Raw genomic sequence first — 24,816 nt, 5'->3', positions numbered from 1 at the left:
TGCAATCAAGCTATTGCATTAATAATACACTGTAGGCCTCTTCAGCTCAATTTGCCCATCCCAGTCTCAGGAAAAGGAAAATAGAATATTCTAGCACTTATCAAAGATTATTGTAGTAAAATACCACAGGGGGGCAATGTTGTAAGGTAACAAGGTATCCTGTAAGCAGGTATCAACAGTAGTCCTGATAAGTATTTAACAGAGAATGCAACACACTTAGTAAAATAACAATATCTGTGGATGATATCATTGCAATTCAGGTGTCTAGATTGTAAACATTCACTAGTTAGAGTCTGGACATGCAGAGTGTGATGGAGGCCTCAGTTCAATGAGATACAAGTGCTAACTTGGGAATGTGGTGCAGGTGGGAACCTCTCTGGTGAGATTTTCTTACTTTAAATCTAACTTGGGAATTCAGTACTGGGGAGACTTGGGAATTCAGTGTGGGGGAGACTTGGGAATTCAGTGCAGGGGGACTTGGGAATTCAGCACAGGGAAGACTTGAGGATTCAGTACAGGGAAGACTTGAGAATTCAGTGTAGAGAAGACTTGGAAATTCAGTACTGGGAAGACTTAATGAATTTCAGCTTTGAGTTGATGAACTGGAGTCTGAGCTTGAGAGATTGCTATTTCATCAGAGAATCATAGAAACCCTACAGTGCAGAAAGAGGCCATTTGGCCCATCGAGTCTGCACCGACCACAATCCCACCCAGGCCCTACCCCCATATCCACCCGCTAATCCCTCTAACCTATGCATCTCAGGACTCTAAGGGGCAATTTTTAGCATGGCCAATCAACCTAACCCGCACATCTTTGGACTGTGGGAGGAAACCGGAGCACCCGGAGGAAACCCACGCAGACACGAGGAGAATGTGCAAACTCCACACAGACAGTGACCCAAGCCGGGAATCGAACCCAGGTCCCTGGAGCTGTGAAGCAGCAGTGCTAACCACTGTGCTACCATGCCATTGTTAGAAAGAGGGAAAATTACCTGAATGCTTTGTTCCAGGAGGCAGTCTCACCCCTTAAACTAGTAACTTCAGATTTGGTCTGTGGTCAGGGATAGGAGAGTGTGATTGAATTGGGCACGTATGGGGATCCAGAAATGTAGCAACAGAGGAGCCTCAGCCCTTGCAGTTGCCCAATCAGTTTGAGAAACACGAGGAGAGCAGGGGCTGCAGGAAGGATCAGGAAACTGACCATTGCACTATGGTGCAGCGAGCCATTCATGTTGAAGAGTAAAAAGTGATGTTGTAGAATGGGACAGTATAATTAAAAGGTTAATATTATTCCCTGCAGCTGAGGATGTGAGTCTTAAAGGTTGGTGTCAGGGTTAAATACATCTCCTCAGGGAGGAACTTGGGGAGGATTCAGTAGTCCTGATTCACCTGGGTACCAATGTCATAGACCATAAGACCATAAGATATAAGAATGGAATTAGGCCATTTAGCCCATCGAGTCTGCTCCGCCATTCAATCATGGCTGATATTTTTCTCATCCCCATTCTTCTGCCTTCTCCCCATAACCCTTGATCCCCTACTGATCAAGAACCTATCTATCTCTGTCTTAAAAACACTTAATGACCTGGCCTCCACAGCCTTCTGTGGCAATGAGTTCCACAGATTCACCACTCTCTGGCTGAAGAAATTCTCCCTCATCTCAGCTTTAGGTAGGACGAAGAAACCAGTTCTGCTGAGGGATTATGAGCAGCTGGGGACTAGATTTACAAAGAAGAACCACAAAGGTAATAATCTCTAGATTACCACTTTACTCACAAATAAATTGGCACAACTCTAAATATGGTCAGAGAGTTGAAGTGTGGCTCAAAGATTGTGTGGGAGAAAAGGATTTTGGCACATGAGGGTTCTGGCACCTTCTGATGGAGAAAAGGAGCTATACTGTTGGGGTGGTCTTCATCTGAACTATGCTGTGATTGGTATACTGGTGAATCATCTAGCTAGAGCTGTGGAAAAGGTTTAAAATAAATAGTGGGGGAAGATTTACATAAGGAGGGTTTTGGAAAGCTGAAGAGAAAAGACAATGCAGTAGTGTAGAGTTTTGAAATGGGTAATGATATCCAGAGTATCAAGGAAATAGTATACCAATAAATAACGTGGAAATAGAGAACATTGGTTCAAAAGACAGATTCTTTATCTGAATGCAAGTTGGATGAATTGATAGCACAAATATAAATAAGTATATGTATGGGTGGTATGGTGACACAATAGTTAGCACTGCTGCCTCTCAGCACCAGGGACCCGGGTTCAATTCTGGCCTTGGGTGACTGAATGGAGTTTGCACATTTTCCCCATGTCTGCGTGGGGTTGCTCCGGGTGCTCAGGTTTCTACCCACAGTTTAAAGATGTGCAGGTTAGATTGATTGGCCATGGTAAATTGACCCTCAGTGTCAGGATAAGCAGGGTAAATACGTGGGGTTATGGGGATAGGGCCTGGGTGGGATGGTTATTGGTGCAGGCTCGATGGGCCAAATGACCTCCTTCTGCACTGTAGGGATTCAATGATTCTTTTATGATTTGATAACCATTACCGAGACATGGCTGCAAAGTGACCACAACTGGAACCTCAATATTCAAGGGTATTTTGGAAGGATAGGAGGGAAAGGAGATTGGGGTGGCTCTGTTAATAAAAGGAGAAGATCAGTGCAGTGGTGAGAAAATCTTTTGGTTGGGAGAATAAAAATGTGGAATCAGTTTGGGTGGTAATAGGAAATAGCAAAGAAAAGAAGTCACTGGTGGGAGTCATTTATAGGTCCCGATAGGAGCAACATTGATGGAAAGAGTATAAATCCAGAAATAATGGAGGCTTGTAAGAAAGGTACTACAATAACTGTGGGAAATTTTGATCTTCTTATAGGTTGGATGAATCAAACTGGCAAAAGTAGCCTGGAGGATGGCTTCATAGTGTATTCGGGTCAATTTATTTGAACATTTATGCTGAAACCAACCATGAAACAAGCTATTGTAGGCCTGGTAATTTGATGGAATTAATTAACAACCTCAGAGTAAAGAATCCACTAGGTAATAGTGATCATAACATTAAGAATGTCATATTCAGTTTAAGAGTGAGAAATTTGGGTCTGAAACTAGTGCCTTAAACTTAAGCCAGTTACAAGGGTATGAAAACAGAGTTGGTTAAAGTGTAATGGGGAAAATAGGTTAAATGAGAAGATTATGGAGAAGCAGTGACAGACATTTTTAATAGATATTTCATAACTCAATATTCCGTTGAGAAAGGCGATGTGAGGAGAGGAATGCATCATCCATGGCTAAGAAGGTTAAGGATATCAAGCTGAAAGAAAGGATATACAATGTTGCAAAAGATTGTTGAATCCCAGAAGATTGAGAAAAAATTAGAAACCCACCATGGATGACTTTTAAAATAGTTGAAGGAGAAATTGGAGAATGAAAACTAACAAGAGATGTAAAAGCTTCTACAAGTATATTAAGTTAAGTATTGATCCTTTGGAGGGAGAGACTGGCAAATAAATAATGGGAAACAAGAAATGGCAGAGATTTTGAACAAATATTTTGTATATATCTTCACAGTAGAATACAATAAGCATTCCAAGAATAGTGGAAAAACAAGTGACAAAAAAGAGGGAAGAAATTGAAATATTCATTATCCCTAGACAAACATGTGCAAGGAAAACTAATGAGACTAAAGGCTGGCATTCTGAGTTGTTCAAGGAAGTAGCTACTGAGATGGTGGATACATTGGTTGTAATATTCCAAAATTCCTTAGAATCTTGGAAACTCCCAGTAGATTGGGAAACTGCAAATATGACACCACTATTCTGAAAAAGAAGGAAACAGAAAGTAGGAAGCTATAAGCTAGTTAATCTAATATCTGTCATTGAGAATAGGGGGAGCTGATGGTCTCGTGGTATTATCACTAGACTATTAAACCAGAAACTCAGCTAATGTTCTGGGGGAGCCGGGTTCGAATCCCACCACTGCAGATGGTGGAATTTGAATTCAATAAACAATATCTGGAATTAAGAATCTATGGATGACCATGAAACCATTGGCGATTGTCAGGAAAAACCCACCTGGTTCACTAATGTCCCTTGGGAAGGAAATCTGCCATCCTTACCTGATTTGGCCTACATGTGACTCCAGAGCCACTGCAATGATTCTCAACTGCTCTCAGGCAACTAGGGATGGGCAATAAATGCTGGCCAGCCAGCGACACCCATGTCTCACAAATGAATGAAAGAAATTGGGAAAGTGCTAGAATCCATTTTTGAGGAAGTAGCACCAGGACATTGCAATATAATTTTTTTAATCCAGCAGAGTCAACTATGGTTTTGTGAAAGGAAAATTGTGTTTGACGAATTTATTAGAGATCTTTTGAGGATGTAACAAGCAGGTGAATAAAGGGTAACCAGTATTTGGATTTCCAAAATGCATTTGACAGGTGCCACATAAAGGTTACTGCTTCAGATAAGAACTCTTGATTTTGTGGGGGATACATTAGCATCAATAGAGGATTGGCTATCTAACAGGAAACCGAGTCTGGATATAAATAAGTCATTTTTAGGTTGGCAAACTGTAACTAGTGGAGTCCTGCAGGAATCTGTGCTGGGGCTTTGACTATTTAAGAACTATGATACTGATTTGGATGAAGGAACTGAGTATTATAGCCAAATGTGGTGCTGATACAAAGATGTGAGGAGGATGCAGAGAGTAGGTTAAGTGAATAGGCAAAAAGTTGGCAGATACTAAAATGTGGGAAAAAGCAGGATGAATAGAAAAGCAGAATATTTAAATGGGATGAGAATCTGCAGAATGCAGCAGTAGAGAGATCTACGAGTCTTTGTACATTAATCACTAATTTAGCATGCAGTTACAGCAAGTGATTAGGGAAGCAAATGGAATGGCTGGCCTTTTAGGGGCTGGAGCATAAAAATAAGGAAGGCTTACTACAATAGTACAGGGTGTTGATGAGATTTTTACCTTGGGCACTGTATACAGTTTTGGCCCCTTTTGTTAAGTAGGGAAATACATGAACTGGATGCAGTCCAGAGAGGGTCATTAGTGTTTTGGATCTCCTCAGACAGCAGTGGAGACTGGGTCATATATTCAAGGCTGAGTTAGACAGATTTGTTTTAAGGCACAATACTGTAGATGCTGGAACCTGAAACAAAAACAGAAAATACTGACAGAGGATCATCCTGACTCGAAACGTTGGCTCTATTCTCTCTCTACTTGGATGCTGTCAGACCTGCTGAGATTTTCCAGCATTTTCTGTCAGACAGATGTGTATTTGACAAGGGAGTGGAGGGTTATGGGGGACAAGCAGGAAAGTGGAATGAAGGACACAAACAAATTAGCACTGAATATATTGAATGGTTGACAAGGCTCGATGGACCTCCATAGCCTCCATCTCCTATTTCTTATGTTTTTTCGTTCAGGTATGGATTTGATTCCCGGCTTGGGTCACTGTGCGGAGTCTGCACGTTCTCCCCGTGTCTGCGTGGGTTTCGTCTAGGTGCTCCAGTTTTCTCCCACAGTCCGAAAAACGTGAAGGTTAGGTGCATTGCCTATGCTAAATTCTCTCTGTGTACCCGAACAGATGCCAGAGTGTGGCAACTAGGGGATTCTCACAGTAACTTCATTGCAGTGTTAATGTAAGCCTACTTGTGACTAATAAATAAACTTTAAATCCAATTGTGGATTCTGCAGAGACCAGGATTAGAGCAGCACAGATATCTAGGAGTTATTGCAATGGGAAATAGGGATTTGAAAACTATTGCACACCATTACATGTTGTTTTATTTACTGACTATATATATATATATATGTACTGTTAGGAGAGGGACTGGGATATTTCTGTTTGGATTGAGAGCAGAATGAATTAGAAATCTATTCACACACAGCGGGAGGCGGCTGCCGCCTCATTTCAGTTCCCATTCAGCTGCAGCTTCTGAGGCCGTCCATTAACCCCAGACTCCGGCGGAGATCCGCAACCTCCTCCGGGTAAAGCTCAGCCCGCACCCGGGGAGATCGGGCCGCTGCAACCCCGGCCTCCCGCGCCCCGCTCCGGCCCGGATCATTGCTTCACCCCAGGAGCAGCCAGAGACTCACTGCCCAGGAACTAAATCACTCAGCAACTAACCAGTATCCAGCGACTGTTTACCATTTAGTAAGTAACAACTGTCCGGTAACTAACAACAGCTCAGGAACGAAGCATTGCCTGCTAACTCAGGCAATAGTTTACTCAGCAACTATCCACTGCAAGGGTAATTAACAACCATTCAGTAACTAACCACTGTCCGGTAACTGAACTAACCATTACCTGATAACATTTTACCATTCAGTAACTAACCCATTGCCGGCAACTAACCACTGCCTGGTAACTGTTTACTATTCAGTAACTAACAACCACACAGTAACTAACCATTGCCTGTTAACTGTTACCGCTCAGTAATAAACCACTGCAAAGTAACTAACAACCACACAGTAACTAACTGCAATAACCAATAACTGTTATTGTAACTAATCACACCTGGTAATTAACTACTGTTCGGTGACCAATTACTGCCCAGTAACTAACTACCAGTTAGCAACTAACCATAGCCATAACTAACCAAATCAACCACTGCTGAGTATCATCCACTATCAGGTAACTATCTATTGTTTAGTACCAACTGCTGCCAGGAAACTAACTAACTACTGCCAGGTAAATAATTAATCTCAGTAACTAATCACTGCTTGGTAAGTAACTATTTGTTAGTGACCAGCTGCTGCCCCTTAACCAACTATTGTTCAGAAACTACCCGCTGCTTGGTAAACCACTATCGCCTGATAATGAACTGCTGCCTGCTAACCTATATTGCTCGCTAACTAACTATGGGTATGATCAACAAGCATCACCCAATAACTCTTTCATAGTCAACTAACATGTGCTGATAGTTATGTCCCAGCCTGTGCACTATTGCTACCAGAGCAATATGTTACGTGGGTTACAACCACCATGTCACGGCACCGATAGCCACTGCAATACATTTTACTTTAGTTGTTTTTATATTGCAGTCACAGCGGGTGAGTATATGGCCAGAATTCTCCAGTCTCCCTGCTACCATTGCCAGCGAGAACGTGGAATTTGGCACTCAGCCAAACCTCCGTTCACAGCTGCGGCACCGGAGAATCCCAGCTGTGGGCGAGGTCAGAAAATTCCGGCCTATATTTTTAAGAGTCTGACCCATCAAAAGGTTTAATTATTCTGCTTTATTTGCACCCCGATTTCTACTATGTAGCCCTCCAAAAGAGACACGATAAAACCATTTTCAGTTGTAGAATCATAGGGGGATGGTTTAATGGTTAAAAAGTTGGGTCTGGGTATCGGTCGGGAGTTTAAATCGGTAACAAATCAAAGTGTGAGGGGTAGATGGTTCCAACTTGCCAATCTTTGGATTTTACACAAGCAGGACAAGGGATGGGAAGCTAACCTCCTCCCAGGAGGTTTTTAAAATGTTTAAGATTCGGAGCTTTGTATTTTAAAAGCTCCAACATTGGAGTGTTATCAGTTGCCTAGGCCCTAAGTTTAAGAATTTCCTCCCTACACCTTTCCATCTCTGTGTCTCACTTTCCTGTTTTAAGAACTACCTCTTTGATAACATTTTTGCTCATCTACATTAGCCCTCCATATGTGGCTCAGTGTCATATTCTGTTTTGATAATTTTATTTGGTGTGTCTTAGGATGTTTTATTGCATTAGAGGTGTTATATGAAAATAAGTTGTTGTTGGTTAACTGCGGCCAGCTGGGGTTCCCCAGCTTCACACAACCCAGCAGCTATAGTGAGGTGAAGACAACTTAAAGTAAAGTTTATTTATGAGTCACAAGTAGGCTTACATTAACACTGCAATGAAGTTACGGTGAAAATCCCCTAGTCACCACACTCCAGCACCTGCTTGGGTACACTGAGGGAGAATTTAGCACGGCCAATTCATGTAACCTGTACATTTTCGGACTGTGGGAGGAAACCGGAGCATCCAGAGGAAGTCCACATTAGGGGAAAGGCGTTATTTGACTGACAGTCAAGAATCAATAAGACATAAAAGTAACTGCTTTCCAATAGCTGTCGGAATGAGGTGCACCCTGAGGATGACAGTATTGGGTGACCACTGATAGGACAGTGAGGATGAGGTGCTTGAAACTTGTGTTGTGAAACCTCCTGGATATGAGCCGAGTTCGGAACCTGACAGCACAGACTGAGGCTGTTTGGCCCATTGTATCTGTGACAGCACTTTGAAAGAGCTGTCTCGTCAGTCTTGATCACCTCCTATTTCTTGATAGCCATGCAAATTTTTGCATTTCTTGTACATTGTGGGATTATCGCTAAACTATTAACCCAGAAACACAGCTAATGTTCTGGCGACCCGGCTTCGAATCCCGCCACGGCAGGTGGTAGAATTTGAATTCAATAAAAAAACCCAGAATTAAGAATTTATTGGTCACTGAAACCATTGTCGATTGTCAGAAAGATCCATCTAGTTCACTAATGCCGTTTAGGGAAGGAAGTCTGCCATCCTTACCTTGTCTGGTCCACATGTGACTCCAGAGCCACAGCAATGTGGTTGACTCTCAACAGCACTCAGGCAACTAAGGATGGGCAATAAATACTGGCCAGCCAATGACGCCCATGTCCCACGAATGAATAAAAAAAAATCACTGTTGAATCTCTTTCCACCCTACGCTGCATAACAAACCTTCTCATCTCTCCTTTGCTCTTTTGCTAATTGTCTTCTACCTGTGGTCTCTGATTTCTATGTCAGTTGCTTATGGTAACTGTTTCCCATCTAATCTATCAAAACATCACACAATTTTGAACCCCTCTACCAAATCTACTCTTGGAGCAAAAAGGTTTAAGAGCAATCCTAGTTTATTTAGTCTCTCAGCGTAACTGAACTTCCTCATCCTTGGTATAATTCCAGTAAATCTCCTCCATGCCCTGTCCAAGGCATTAACATCCTAGAGTCAGATACAATACTTATAAAGGGTTAGCATAACCTCCTTGCCTTACTCTATGCTTCTATTTCTTTTTTTATTCATTTGTGGGACATGGGCATCGTTGGCTGGCCAGCAGTTATTGCTCATCCTGAGTTGCCCAAGGGCAGTTGAATGTCAACCACATTGCTGTGGCTCTGAAGTCACATGTACGCCAGACCAGGTAAGGATAGCAGGTTTCCTTCCCTAAAGGACATTAGCGAACCAGATGGGTTTTTCCAACAGTTGACAATGGTTTCATGGTCATCAGTAGATTTTTAATTCCAGATTCTTTTTATTGAATTCAGATTCTACCATCTACTGTGGTGAGATTTGAACCCGGGTCCCCAGATCATTAGCTGAGTTTCTGGATTAATAGTCTGGATTGATAGTCTAGCGATAATACCACTAGGCCATCATCTCCCCTTACTAGGCCATCACCTCCCCTTTCTCATTGGAAGAATCCCACGTGCTATTTTAGCAACCTTATCAACTTAGCCTGCCACCTTCAAAGATTTCTGTATGTCTCTCTATATCCACATTGTACCATTGAATTTATATCACAACTAATTCTTCCTTTTAAAGTACTCAAATTTCTATGCATCAATTTCCATCTGTCTTGCCCATCTCATCATGTCCAATAAACATCTGCAACAATCTCCACCCACCCTCCCTTCATTGTTACCTATTGCTTGGCTCATTGTTCTATAGGGAAATAAAAATACATAAATGCCCTTACCCCTGTTGGATAAATGGCAAAATCAGAGAACAGCTACTTGTGAGATTTGTTTGATTGAAAAGAAGATGACTGTCACAAGCCAATTTTGACACTCTTTATTTTCATGACTCAGACAGATGAAAGAATCAATAATACTGCTACTTCTGCGTCACTGTGGAGTGATTTTCATTTTGCAACAACACAATGGAGCTCCTAGTAATTTCATACGCATATACAGTCTGTGTTAAATGTTCTGAGTGCTAGTAATGTGCAAGCTCTCAAAACAGTTAAAAATAGCTGGGAGTGGACCTCTGTTCATTCATATATGTTACTGAGTATAATTGTTACTGGGCTAGTATTTGTCAGCCTTAAGATCTTATACCTTAAGATCGTCAATCCCTCTCGTGCATTTATGGTAACTGTCTAAGTAGATTTTATATAAAAAGCCAGTACATATTGTCTGTAGATAATCTATCAATCGCAACAGAATGAGGTTTAAGAAAATGATTGAGACAAACATAAGTAAGACAAACACCTAAGTAATTTTTAAGGCAAGGATAGATAAAGTTTTGAACGATAAAGGAATTAAGGGTTATGGTGAGCGGGTGGGTAAGTGGAGCTGAGTCCACAAAAAGATCAGCCATGATCTTATTGAATGACGGAGCAGGCTCAAGGGGCCAGATAGCCTACTCCTGCTCCTAGTTCTTATGTTCTTATGTTTAATAAATTGGGAAATAAAAGCTTATTTGAAGGTGATGAGAATGGAGCTAGGGAAAGTAACCTGGGTAAATTTATGATAAAGAAAGAAATAGAACTGATGTGGGAAACATTTAAAATACTGCTTAATAGAATCCAGGAGAACTCCACCAAAAAACAAGAACAAACTGATCAGAACCTATACACCGTGGATGAATAAAGAGAAAGGGCTAAACTGATACTAAAGAAAAATAATTATACATCGACAACAAAGGAGAGGACCACTAAAGGCACAATGAAAAGATGAAGAAAGAAATAAAAAAAACAAAGTTTAAAGTTTATATATTAGTCACAAGTAGGCTTATATTAGCACTGTAATGAAGGTACTGTGAAAATCCCCTAGTCACCACACTCCGGCGCTTGTTTGGGCACACAGTGGGAGAATTTAGCAATGCCAATCCACCTAACCAGCACGTTTGTGGAGTGTGGAGGAAACCGGAGCACCCGGAGGAAACCCACGCAGACACGGGGAGAACATGCAAACTCCACACAGACAGTGACCCAAGCCAGGAATCGAACCCGGGTCCCTGGTGCTGTGAGGCAGCAATGCTAACCACTGTGCCACTGTGCCGTCCACTGGCACCATGCCGCCCAACAATTAGAATGGCAGAGATAAACTGCATCATAAAATTATCAAGGAATATAAAAGCGAACTGTAAGATGTTCGACAGACACACAAATAGAAATCATAGAAACCCTACAGTGCAGAAGGAGGCCATTTGGCCCATCGAGTCTGCACCGACCACAATCCCACCCAGGCCCTACCCGCACATATTTACCCGCTAATCCCTCTAACCTACGCATTTTAGGATTCTAAGGGGCAATTTTTAACTTGGCCAATCAACCTAACCGGCACATCTTTGGACAAAAGAAAAAATAGGATTTAGATGGGGCTGAGGGATACACATGATAAATTCATAAGTAATGACAGAGAAATGGCTGACATATTAAATAATTACTTTGCCTTGGCAGGGGTGGCACAGTGGCACACTGCTGCCTCAGCGCCAGGGACCCAGCTTCAATTCCAGCCTTAGGCGACTGACTGTGTGGAGTTGACACGTTCTTCCCGTGTCTGCGTGGGTTTCCTCTGGGTGTCCCAGTTTCTTCCCATACTCCAGACATGGCCATGGTAAATTGTCCCTTAGTGTCAGGGAGATTAGCAGGATAAATATGTGGGGTTATGGCGATAGGGCCTGGGTAGGATTGTGGTCGGTGCAGACTCGATGGGCCAAACGGCCTTCTTCTGCATTGTAGGAAGTCTATGGTTCTATGATTTACCAAGAAGACTAGGCGGGTTGACATGACTTTAAAAGAAAATATCCAAAAAGGATATAAAGACATTTAAGAGGGAATGGATTGTGATATGTAAAAAATTAATCAAACTTAGGATAAACTGGTCTGTGCACATGCATTAAAAGAAGTTAAAGAAGAGCTGGCTGATGCATTATTACACATATGTAAAAATCATTAGAAAAGGGAATAGCACTAGATGACTGGCTGACAGCTAATGTGATCCATTTATTTAAAAAATGGGATGGAGCAGTAGACCATTTAGCTTAGTATTGCGTGCAAGAAACGTGATTGGATCCTAACTCTCAGATGTAGCAGAAAAATATCTAAACAATGAATTTTGTGGGGTCCAAATACACAAATCACTGAAAGCAGTGACACAAATCAAATAGGCCAAAAGAAGCAAACAACATGAGTGTTCATTTCCCAAGGAATAAAACTGAGAAGCAGAAAGGCTCTGATAAACTTGCTTCAAACCTTGTTTAGACCACACTTGAAAGTATTGTGCACTGTTGGAACCTCCATGTTATAAAATGGATATAGAGGTAGTAGAGAAGGTGCAATACAGATGTACTAGATCGATAACAGAACTGAGAGGTTAAACATATGAGGAAATATAAAACGAGGAATAATTTCTCTGGTAAAAAGACTGAAGGGTGACCTAATCGAGGTCTTTAAGATTCTAAAGAGGGAGGACTCAGGTATTTCCACTTTCAGGAAAAACTAGTGCTAAGGGCCATCAATTTATGATAGTCATTCATAGACAGTGCAGAAGGAGGCCATTCAGCCCATCAAACCTGCACTGACAACAATCCCACCCAGGCCCTATCCCTGCAACCCCATGTATTTACCCTGCAAATCCCCCTGACAATAAGGTACATTTTAGCCAATCAACTTAACTGCACATATTTGGAGTGTGGTAGGAAACCCACACAGACATGGGAGAACATGCAAGCTCCACACAGACAGTCACCCAAGTCCAGAATTGAACCTGGGTCCCTGCCAATAGAGAATCCAGGAGAATCTTACTTTGAATGGTGATGATGTGAAACTCGCTATCTCTTGGATTTATTGTCATTGACTAACATAGGTGTTGGGCAAGATTCACCGGCTTCCCGGCCATGTGTTCCCCGCTGGCGGGAGGTGGTGCATTGTTTGCTAACAGTGAGATTCTCTGGTCTCGCTGCTGTCAATGGGAATTTCCATTGACGTCACCCCACACTGGCGGGAAACCCGCGGGCAGGGGTGCGCTGCCAGCGGAACCTGAAAGCCCCGCCGGCACGAATGGCCGGAGAATTCTAGCTGTGATCTTTATTCATCCTTGGAATGTGAACATTACTGACAAAGCCAGCATTTATTGCATATCATTAACTGCCCTTGAGAAAGTGGTGTACCATCTTCTGCGGGAGGCCATGTGGTATAGTGTTCCCATGCATCTGGGGCGGCACGGTAGCACAGTGGTTAGCACTGCTGCTTCACAGCTCCAGGGTCCTGGGTTCGATTCCCGGCTCGGGTCACTGTCTGTGTGGAGTTTGCACATTCTCCTCATGTCTGCGTGGGTTTCCTCCGGGTGCTCCGGTTTCCTCCCACAGTCCAAAGATGTGTGGGTTAGGTTGATTGGCCAGGATAAAAATTGCCCCTTAGAGTCCTGAGATGTGTAGGTTAGAGGGTTAGCAGGTAAATATGTGGGGGTAGGGCCTGGGTGGGATTGTGGTCGGTGCAGACTCGATGGGCCAAATGGCCTCCTTCTGCACTGTAGGGTTTCTATGATCTTTCTTTCTATGATCTGCTTTCAGGGTTGGAAAGTGCTGTCAAAGAAGCCTTGGCAAGTTGCTGTGGTGCATCCTATAGATGGCACTCACTGCTGCCACTGTGCAGTGATGGTGGAGGGAGTGAATGTTTAATGTGGTAGATGTGGTCCTGTTGAAGTGGGCTGCTTTGTCGTGGATGGTAGTGAGCTTCCTGTGTATTTGGTGCTATCCAAGACAAAGAATGCCACTTGTTCAGCATCCAATCCATTTGTTTTTAAGGGGGAGCTAGATAAAGACATGGAATAGAAGTGTTAATTGAGTTGATGAAGATGGGCAGAGGAGGATCATGTGGGACATAAACAGTAGAAGGCACCAGTTGGGCTGAATGACCTGCTTTCTGTGTTCTAATACTACATACTCCAACTATCTAATAACAGATAGCAATGCTCATGTTCATGCAACATCTCATTGTGGTGTAACATCGCAAAAGTGCTTCATAGACAAGTTATTTTTGAATGGGTTGATTATTATTCTGTCATCAAATCCTTTGGAAAGAAGTATTAAGTCAGTCCTGAAAGGCTGGTCCCCAAAAGTAGTGACAACCACGTAACTAGAGACATGACTGGGGATTGCTTTATGTACAGTAATAGCTTTGTGGAAATGTTAAAAATCCTGCATAGACATATTAATGTCAGTGTACATTTCTTGAGAGAACTCCAGTCTGCCTTTACTCAATTTCTTTATTTTAGAGAAACAAAGATATGAGGATGATGTTAAATGATTGAATTACTTCTCGTGACACATCGCAAGATAGCTTTTACCTTCTATTAAATATTGAAATGCCGGTTGATTATTGAAAGAATAATCCTCCCATGAGGGAATAATTGCTGCTAAGCCTTGTTGCTAGGGATACTGGCTTTTGTGGGTGACATTCTGTTTCAGAGTCAAGTTTCATGTATTTGATTGTCTCCTAATTGGATGAAGGCAACAATTTTAGTCGACCTACAGTAACTAGAATAATTAGACAAAGGACAGGCTGCACATGAAAGAAATCAAGGATTGGCTGGCTTTGTATATGCATGATTTTAACTAAATGTTGTCTTCATCTAGATTGTAAATTTTGACCATCTACATAACATTTGAGCACCAACATTTTTAAGCAAAAATATTGTCGTGACTATATTTTACCAGAATTTTAAAAAATTATTCTAATTTTCCGAAAAAGCTATAATTGCACATAGAATTATTAGATCAGTGTCATTCAAAATGATGTAAATATACAGACACCATTTTTCAATTTTTTTCCTAAGTGTTGTCTCTGTTGGGAAAAGTGGAGGGCATTCCACTCGCTGCCTTACTGGCTTTTCCTTTCACATTTTTAAACACTTAGATAAAATGTTAAGAGCTGGGTCTCATGAGGTCATGCTGGCAGGGCGGGCTCTGAATGGACCCATCCTGTCAGCAACCTCGGCTCTTGACAGATCTTTATTAAAAGAGGAATGTTCTGATGGACAAGGAACACCTCATCTTCTCCAGGGAAACCTGAACCTCCCCAACACAAGGCCCCCACCCCAAGGCAGTGCCAGGGGACAGTGCCGGGGCAATGCCGAGGCATGGCCCTCCCCCACCTTGGGGCTGTACTTACCTCTGCGACCCCAGTGGGATCAGTTCACCAGGTCCCTGTTTTTATGAAGACCTGTTCTAAATCCACCCGACGTGATGTCACGCTGGCAGGGGGAAATCCCCTACATGTAGCGGGGAAGCCGGCTAAGTGTATTTAAATGAAGCAAATGGGGTTCCTGTCCTCCAGCTTTCCCGCCTGCTGAAAACAGGGGGCTGAAATTGCCCTCCTTTGGATAATAACAAAATATAATTATCTTGAAGTTTATAGACCTAAATGAAACTGGTGTTTATTGGAAGAGTTTGTTTATGGTCCAACAAAGAGGCAACAAGGTGGCAGAGTGGGTAGCACTGTGGCCTCACAGCGCCAGAGACCCGGCCTGTATGGAGCTTGCACATTCTCCCGTGTCTACATGGGTTTCCTCCGGGTGCTCCGGTTTCCTCCCACACTCCAAAGATGTGCAATTTAGGTTGATTGGCCGCGCTAAATTGCCCCTTAGTGTCGAGGGATTAACAGGGTAAATACATGGGGTGACAGGGATACGGCCTGGCTGGGGTTCTGGTCGGTGCAGCCTCGATGGGCCGAATGGCCACTTTCTGCTTTGTAGGGATTCAATGAAAGTGGATTTCCCTGCACCTCCCCTCTAAGTAACCTGCAGTAACGGAAGAATATTCTGTGAAGCTCCACAAACATCTTAAAAGTTTAGGTTCTCCGAAAGTTACTAAACCTTGAAACATGTAGAAAAATCCATGCTGTTTAGGCCCATTCTCGGATGCTGTGTTTGTCACAGATATTGATAATTTCCCCTTTGCCTTGCAACTTAATTCTCTGGGATCTCTGAGCTATGACTGTCAGTGACATAGTTTCAAAAGTACAGGTAATAATTAAACCTGAGATTAATTGTGATTTTAATTGCCCAGGAAAATTAAGAAGATGAAGGGAACTACTCAAAAGACTCTGCACCAGCCATGGGTTCACTTAATGCTAAAGCAGTTTAAAAACATCATTGCACCTGTGATAAGGTTCCACAGATTCCCGGGAGAGATCGCCAGACAGTATCATCCACGATTTGAAGTTCGAAGAGTTTGTGATTTATCAGATCCCTGACGTGAGATTTACTAGCTCCAAGTCACTCCCATGTGTGTATCAATGAATACACTGGAATTGGTGGAGCAGATTTGATTTGTTAAGTGTCAGGTATCACTGGGGATGTAGGTAGCTGCATGTAACTAATTTGTAACATTGCCCTACCTGATGTGTAAGTAATTGTGTCTCAATCGTTGCAAATAGGAAGCTTGTACTTCCTATTTTTCAGCATATTGTAATTACTATGTGCAAGAACATTTTATTTAACATATATGCTCAATGCTTCTCCTAAGTGAAGACGGTGTAACTTTTAACATGGAATGCAGAACATCATGCATGGCGGTACACACTGCTAAGTGTGCCACAAGTGGGGTTTTGGTTAGGGTGAAAGAAAAATATTTATATAGCCTCTTTCACAACCTCAGGACACCCTAGAGTAGTTTACCTCCAACTAAGTACTTTTGAAATTAACTCAGTGTTGTAACGTAAAAGTAAAGTCGCCATAGTCCCAGATGACCATAGACTGGTGATGATTTTAACTTGAGGATCCCCACATCTCAGGTGAGGGGCAAGGTTGTGAAGGACGGCCTTCATTAGTAACCTCAGCTGGTATAGGAATTGAACAGTAAGAAGTCTCACAACACCAGGTTAAAGTCCAACTGGTAGTCCTACCTTGTGTTGGACTTTAACCTGGTGTTGTGAGACTTCTTACTGTGCTTACCCCAGTCCAACGCCGGCATCTCCACATCATAGGAATTAAACCCATGCTGTTGGCATAGCTCTGTATCACTAACCAGCTCTCCAGTCAACTGAGCGAAACTGACCAGGGAATGAGGGAACCATTTTATGCATTTCGGTGTCCCACAATCAATAGTGAAATAAATGACTAGATAATCTGATTGTTGCTTAAGTGATAAATATTGGCCAGGACATCAAGAGAACACGGATGGCACAGTCGTTAGCACGTCTGCCTCACAGCTCAAGGGACCCGGGTTCAATTCCGGCCTTGGGTGACTGTCTGTGTGGAGTTTCCTCCCACAGTCCAAAGATGTGCAGTAAGGTGGATTGAAAATGGTAAATTGCCCCTTAGGTTAGATGGATTAGCCATGGGAAAGTTGTGGTGTTATGGGGATAGGGCAGGGGAGAGGGTCTGGGTAAGATCAGAGAGTCGGTGAAGACTCAATGGGCCGAATGGCCTCTTCTGCACTGTAGGGATTCTATGATTCTATGAACTTTCCTGGTTGTCTTCTAATACTGCCACATGATCATTACTGTCCACCTGAAGGGGCCGACCAGGGCTTGATTAGATACTTCATCTGTAAGACAGCTCTTGTGACAGTACAACATTGCCTTAGTACTGCTGGAATTTTGCTGAAGTCTCTGTAGTGAGGCTTGAATTCTGATTTAGGCACAAGTTCTACCAACTGGGAAAAGGCTGACCAGGCGAAACATCAATGGCACAGCTTTGTCTTTCCTGTGATTTGTTATATAACTTCAGTCACTGAGCTTTAGCCCGAGACTAACCCCTTCCAGAAGCAAATTGTGCTGAATTGCGATGTTTAATTCTGCAATTGTATCATTCTTTTTAAGGTGGTTCAGAAAAGACATGCTTCGCATTAATCAAATGTATATTAGATTGCCAACTCTCCAGAATTATTCTAAAGTATCCAGAAATTACAGATTGAACACTTATTTAAAAAGTTTTTTTGTTATTAATGTGTTGGCGATGGGTGGGGTGGGGGCAGGATGTTTTAGAGGAAGACGGTCATGTGATGAGGTCTCCAGGAATATATCCAACCAAAGTTGGCAACCCCTAATCAGGGACAGGTGGTTTACAGTCTGCAGCATTCGCAGAGAGGTTGGTTCATTTCCATAAACCACTGATTCTCTTATCTTTTACGTAACTTGCCATCTGTTATCTGCTACTTTACAAAATTGTTTTTTGTACTCTGTATTAAAATCAAGGATGGCCACTGACAAGAGCGCTAAAGAAAACATCAGTGTGAGGTCGGTACTAGTCAGATACCCATAGGTTGTGGTGAAGCTATTATGGTCTCCTCCTGCTCCTATTTTATATTAAGAAAAAACACATACATTGGGAACTTTGGCGATTTGGTGAGGAGAGGGCCATATTTCAGCTCCAACGTAAACACGGTTGTCAGGCAATACATAAAAGATGTTACATCCAGTAACCGAGTAAAATGTGTACGTATCTGGCATGCAATCTGCCATGTTCATTAGATGTCTACGCTTCCTTTCCTGGAAGCCACGCTATTTAGTTAAGGTCTTTAGGTTTGTGCAGTTAAGATGTCTTCAGTGGGAATACTTCTCAATTATATAGACACCATTAATAATGGACACGGACATCTTTATTGAACTCCCATGCTCCTTGAGGAAATGTTTTGTTTCATTTTGGAATTAGGTGTGTAGCTTAACATGGCTGATAGATGGCCCTACCTTACCTCTGCTCAACAAGCAGAATGATTTTAGTACCGCCAATATGTTAAAGAAAGAACTTTCATTTATATAACACCTTTTGCAACTTCAGGACATTAACTGTAAAATGTTTTTGAATGAAGTGTTTTTAAAGAGTAGGCAATATTGTAATGTTCCAAGAGTATAGTTTAGAGTTTAAATTTTTAAAGCTCTTAAACTCAAGTAAATTGTAGAGATATAACATTAAATTCACAGTTTTTAATCTGTTTACTCCAATTTATTTATTCCTTCCCAAATCAGCGCTGCTGACTTCTTTCTTCCTTAATCATGGTTTCCCATCCCCAGGGCTCTCAGCTATGTCCGAACCATCGCCTGTGCCATTGCTCTCACCCCCTCCTCCCCCTCCCAAAACCAGAATAGGGTCCCCCTTGTCCTCATTTTTCATTCCAGTAGCCTCCACAATCAAAGGATCATCCTCCGCCATTTCTGCTAACTCCAGCATGATGCCACTACTCGACACGTCTCCCCTCACTCCCCCTATCAACATTCTGCAGGGACCATCCCCTCCGGGATACCCTGGTCCACTCCATCACCCCAACACCTCACCCCCTTCGCTTGGCCCCTTCTCATGCAATTGTAGAAGGTGTGACACCAGCCCCTTTATCTCCTCCCTGCTCACCATCCAAGGGACTAAACATTTTTTGGATGAAGCAGCGCTCCGAATGCAGTCTCCTCTACATTAGAGAGACTAAACCCAGATTGAGTGACGGCTTTGCAGCACATCTTCAGTCCGTACGCAAACAGGACCCAGATCTTCAACACACCATCCTGTTCTCATGTTCACATGCTCTGACGGAGAGTCATCCAGACCCAAAACATTTTTTTCTCTCTCCAACGATGGTATCAGACCTGCTGAGATGTTCCAGCATTTTCTGTTTTTGTTTCAGATTCCAGCATCGACAGTATTTTATTTTTATCCACATGTCCATCTGTGGCCTGCTTCAGTGTTCCAGTGAGACCCAATTCAAAGCAGAAGAACAGCACTTCATCCTCATGTTACAGTCTTAGAGTCATTGTCATAGAGTCATAGAGGTTTACAGCATGGAAACAGGCTCTTCGGCCCAACTTGTCCATGCCGCCCTTTTTTTAAACCCTTAAGCTAGTCCCTGTTGCCTGCATATGGCCCATATCCCTCTATACCCATCTTACCCATGTAACTGTCTAAATGCTTTTTAAAAGACAAAATTGTACCCGCCTCTACTACTACCTCTGGCAGCTTGTTCCAGACACACACCACCCTCTGTGTGAAAAAATTGCCCCTTTGGACCCTTTTGTATCTCTCCCCACTCACCTTAAACCTATGTCCTCTAGTTTTAGACTCCCCTACCTTTGGGAAAAGATATTGACTATCTAGCTGATCTATGCCCCTTATTATTTTATAGACCTCTATAAGAACACCCCTAAGCCTCCTATGCTCCAGGGAAAAAAGTCCCAGTCTATCCAGCCTCTCCTTATAACTCAATCCATCAAGTCCCGGTAGCATCCTAGTAAATCTTTTCTGCACTCTTTCTAGTTTAATAATATCCTTTCTAGAATAGTCTTCCAGCCTTAACATTGAGTTCAACAACTCCAGGCTGTGAACACCCTCCTCCACCTTCACCCAGTTTTTATTTCTAATGATTTATTTTCATTTCTTTCACTGATTCATTTTTACATCCCTTTTTCATCCTGCTTTTTTTATTCACCAATTTATATATTCCTACCTTGGTTTTATACTTAGCATGTGGTTCAAGGTTGATGTAAAATAATGTAATTAGTTCGAGTGATTTTTGCAATGAAGTAACTTTCTGAGTTCTAAAAAGTTTATATATTGCATTAGTAATGCTAGGACCAAGTATTTTTAGTCTTGGTGTATTTCTTTAGACACCTTTTGTTTCATTTCACAATTATACACATTTCTTTGTAAATTTACCAGATGGCTCTACCTCCCATTACCTGTAAACAACCTGTAAACAACAAATATACTCCCTCTAGTTTCATATGTGCATACTGCAGCAAAAAACACACTTGTAATTTCCATGCTTTATCTGGTTTGTTTCTTTTTAATACAGAAAAATATCAATGCTTTATTGTGGATAAAGCTAGAAAGGCAATTTTGTTTTCTCCTGGTATTCTGGAAGTACTTGAATCGTAGAGGATTATAATTGTACCTTATCTGTTGTAATATGGTCTCAATAGGCTGACTGCTGTGCAATGACAAATTAATTCAACCTTTGGTTAAAGAAATTGTGTAACAGACAGTATCAGAGGTTAGTCAGTGCAGTTTCACCACTTTTGGGTCAGGTTTTCACAGATTTGGACAGATGTCTGACAGATCAATATTTGGCGGAAGAAGGTGTGATTCACATAGGCAGGGAACTCATTCTTAGCAGGACTATTGAACTCGGTGCTGAGTTAGAATAGACCCCATTATGGCATCTGCAAGCAACTTAACCCAAAGTGTGAGAGTCACAAATTGATGGAGTAGATTAAAACGCTCTTAAAAGGTAGATAAGGCCTATAAGGGCCTGACATTATAAATGCTTGGCTGATTTTCAAAACTTGTAATTGACTCACCAGAGGGTTCTGAGTTCACAGTTTGATTGACAGATTAAATATGTTATTAAAGGTTTAGCAGTCTTTGGGGTACAAAAGAAGTTTATTTTTAGAAGAGATTATCCACTTGAAAGAATCTTATGATTAGGAGTTCTTTTCACTGTCAAGTGTATAGTTTTGAGAGTGGTGTTGGGCTTTTAGTTTATTTTTTCATCTCCGCATATTTCCTGAGGTCTGACTATGATGTATACTGGTTAAATAGCTATGGAGATGACAATGGAGGGTATGAGAGGCCAAGGGCGCTGGGTGGAGACTGAGTTGGAATGGAGGGTATGACGGGCTATGCAGATTGGGTGGTGTGAAGGGTTATTGCTAGAAGGCCTAGCAGGAAAGTGAGACTGCAATGAGCTCACGTTGGACTGAATGGCCTCCTCCTATGCTGTAACCATTCACTGAGTAAAACAACTGGGACAAAGTCCCAGTGAACTGAAGCAGGTCTCCTAACCAGCCCCTGTTGACATTGGGCTTGCATTCTGCTTCAGGGGTCAGCAGGTCTGACTCTCTCTCCCCCACCCCCCCACCACGCATCCCCAAGTGAAAACCATGCCATTTGGAGGTACGTTTTATTGAGGTGGGTCTGGCAAGTGTTGAGCTACCTATCTCGGGAGTCAAATCCAGCCCTTTTGAATTCCAGTGTGGCCTCTCAATAGCATAGCAAATGATTACATCATGAAAGACTGCGTAGTTTCACTTTTGACAAATTCAGAAGAATCAGGCCCTCACACTGCAGACCACCAACAAGCTGGAAATGAGTAAGAGAAGCGGCGAGATTGAGTTTTTAAAAAATTTGAATTGTGTGCTGAATAATTGCACAGTTCTCACATCTTTGGAAAATGATAAATGTAGAAAATGAGATAATGAAGCTGTTATTCATTGCAGTACAAATTGGTGATTTTTGATTATTGCTTATTTTATTTTCCATTGAGGAAGCTTAACGATGCTTTAATATTTTCTGTCTTTTTTTCAATTTAAGAACTTATGCACTTGTTTGACTGAAGATCAGGATGTCCAGGCTGCTTCACCTGACACACAGACTTTTTCACTGTGATCAATCTTTAATTTCAATGAGCTGGAATATTGCTTTATCATGTTCGAAAGTGTTCCATTTTTCTAAACGTGCTAAGTCGAAGCTGTCCATACCTAGCTCACTTCTTGGTGAGAAGAACATTGCTCTTCTAGGCGCTCCTGGCGCAGGGAAGTCAACAGTCGCGGTGTTTGTGGGTCAGATCACTGGTCTTCCCGTGATCGACATTAATGAGGTACTCGAAAAGACATGGCAGATGAGTGTGGCTCAGAAACTGCAGGAGGTTGGCGAGGAACTATTCTTGCAAGAGGAAGGACAAATCCTCCAGGAGCTTTCAACTGCCAGGAGCATTATTTCTCTTACTGGGTCCAATCCTATGCATCGCTGCAGTATGCACCACGTGAAAAAGAATGGAATAGTTGTTTACCTTGACGTGCCTCTTGAAGATGTACTGCAAAGACTCGAAGGAATGAACGTTGATCATATTGTAGGACTGAGGCCTGGTGTTTCAATCCAGGAAATGTTTCAGTACAGGCGCCAGTTTTACCACCAGTGGTACGATGTACGTGTCCTCTGTCAAGCTGGTGACACAGCCGAAGCAGTTGCTGAGAAAGTACTTGATGTTATAAAGAGGTATCAGGACTCTAACTCTGGAACATTTACTTCCACCAGAAGTATAGCTAAAGACTCTGAGTTTAGACAAGCCCCTAGTTTCTTCACTGACATTGTTATTGAAGGCCTGGCTTTGGATGGAGGCCTCTACGTGCCTGCTAGTCGGCTTCCAGAATTGACTGCTGGAGAGTGGCAAAGATTGGTGGGAGCTCCTTACAGTGAGCGGGCCCAAGTCCTATTTGAGAAGTGCATCCATCCCGATGATGTCCTCGCTGCCAACCTGCGGGAGATGGTGGTGAAAGCGTATGGACAGAACTTTTCCTGTAACAAGATCGCACCAGTCAGACATTTGAGTGGCTGTCAGTTTCTTCTTGAATTGTTTCATGGGCCCACGGCTTCCTTCAAGGACTTTGCGTTGCAGATGTTGCCCCAGCTATTTGCATACTGCATGCCTAGAACTTGCAATTATCTGATTCTAGTGGCTACATCTGGGGATACAGGGAGTGCTGTTCTGGACGGTTTCTTTCGCCTCAGTGATGCTGACAAACAAAGAATTGCAGTTCTCTCATTCTTCCCCGAAGAGGGAATTAGCCAGATTTGGAAGGCACAGATGATTAGCTACAAAGCAGAAAATATAAAGGCTGTCGGTGTCAAGTCTGACTTTGATTTCTGTCGGAGGACTGTAAAAGAAATATTCACAAATCCCGACTACACGGGCTTCCTAACCGTTGAGTATGGGACGGCTTTGTGCCATGCAAACTCAACAAACTGGGCTTGTCTGCTGCCACAGGTGGTCTACCATGCCTCTGCTTACCTTGATCTTATCAACCAAGGTGTAATCACCTTTGGAGATACGATAGATGTTTGCATTCCCACAGGTAATTTTAGCAACATACTGACAGCAGTGTATGCAAAATGCATGGGGATTCCGATTCGAAAAATTATTTGTGCTTTGACACAAAATAACACGCTGACTGATTTCATCAGGACAGGCAAATATGATCTGAGGCGCAGAAGTATGACTGCTTCCTTGTCTCCAACATTAGACGTTCTCAAGTCCTCCAGCGTTGAGCGATATTTACACCTTGTTTCACATGGTGATGGGCAGCTGGTGAGCAAGCTGTTTTCCCAGCTGGAAGAACAATGCTACTTCCAGGTGCCAGACACTTTACTGCGGAGAATTCAACATCATTTTGTGTCAGACTGGTGCTCGGAGGAGGAGTGCCTGGCTGCTATCTATTCTGTTTACAGGTCCACGGGCTACATTCTGAATGTGCACACGGCTGGGGCCAAAGTGGTCGCGGATCGTCTGCATGATGGGGCCTGTCCTGTTGTGATCGTGTCAACAGCTCATCCTTGCACATCTGCAGCTGCCGTGCTACAGGCTTTGAGGGTTAATGAAATAAGTCACCGCCCAATTGATCAGCTCCAGATGTTGAACTCCCTAAACCCCGTGCCTGCTATTCACAAAGCTGTGACGGAGAGGCTTGGAAAGGTTCACACCCAGGAAAGCCAAGTCTGTCCAGCAGATCCGAGTGACATGATGGACACTATTGAAAGATTTCTTCAACAGAATTTCATGAAAGTTGCTTAAACTGTACTTGCTTTGATTTTCGCCGAAAAAATTCCCGACTCATCACAATCCAAGACTGAGGAGCAATGGGTTGAAGGCTGCTTCTACATTTTGGACTAGGGTTCAAAAACACAGATTTATTGTACGTCCTGCTATGTTTATTGGATGTTGCTGGATCACGTTGAAATGCAATCATGTTATGTTGCTTTGTGACCTTTAAAGCTCCTTCATCCACTGTGTAATATCTTTATTGTTAACAGATTATAAAGAACAAGCACTTCAAG

General features: G+C 42.5%; 1 protein-coding gene across 1 annotated transcript; it reads left to right on the top strand.

The window, feature by feature from the left end:
* Window positions 1-5,975: 5,975 nt before the first annotated feature.
* On the top strand, window positions 5,976-24,767 carry thnsl1 (threonine synthase like 1). The gene is made up of 2 exons (XM_078227692.1): window positions 5,976-6,166; window positions 22,297-24,767. Exon 2 carries the CDS (start codon window positions 22,328-22,330, stop codon window positions 24,551-24,553), a length of 2,226 nt encoding a protein of 741 aa, XP_078083818.1. The 5' UTR covers window positions 5,976-6,166; window positions 22,297-22,327; the 3' UTR covers window positions 24,554-24,767.
* Window positions 24,768-24,816: the final 49 nt, after the last annotated feature.

Source organism: Mustelus asterias, chromosome 2 (genome assembly GCF_964213995.1).
Source record: "Mustelus asterias chromosome 2, sMusAst1.hap1.1, whole genome shotgun sequence".
NCBI lineage: Eukaryota > Metazoa > Chordata > Chondrichthyes > Carcharhiniformes > Triakidae > Mustelus > Mustelus asterias.
Note: the sequence above shows the minus strand (reverse complement) of the source record. Positions and strands in the feature narration are given on the sequence as shown.

What these genes read in the sequence shown, in the direction of transcription:
- thnsl1 (XM_078227692.1), top strand. Translation starts at nt 22,328, where the DNA reads ATGTCCAGGCTGCTTCACCTGACACACAGACTTTTTCACTGTGATCAA.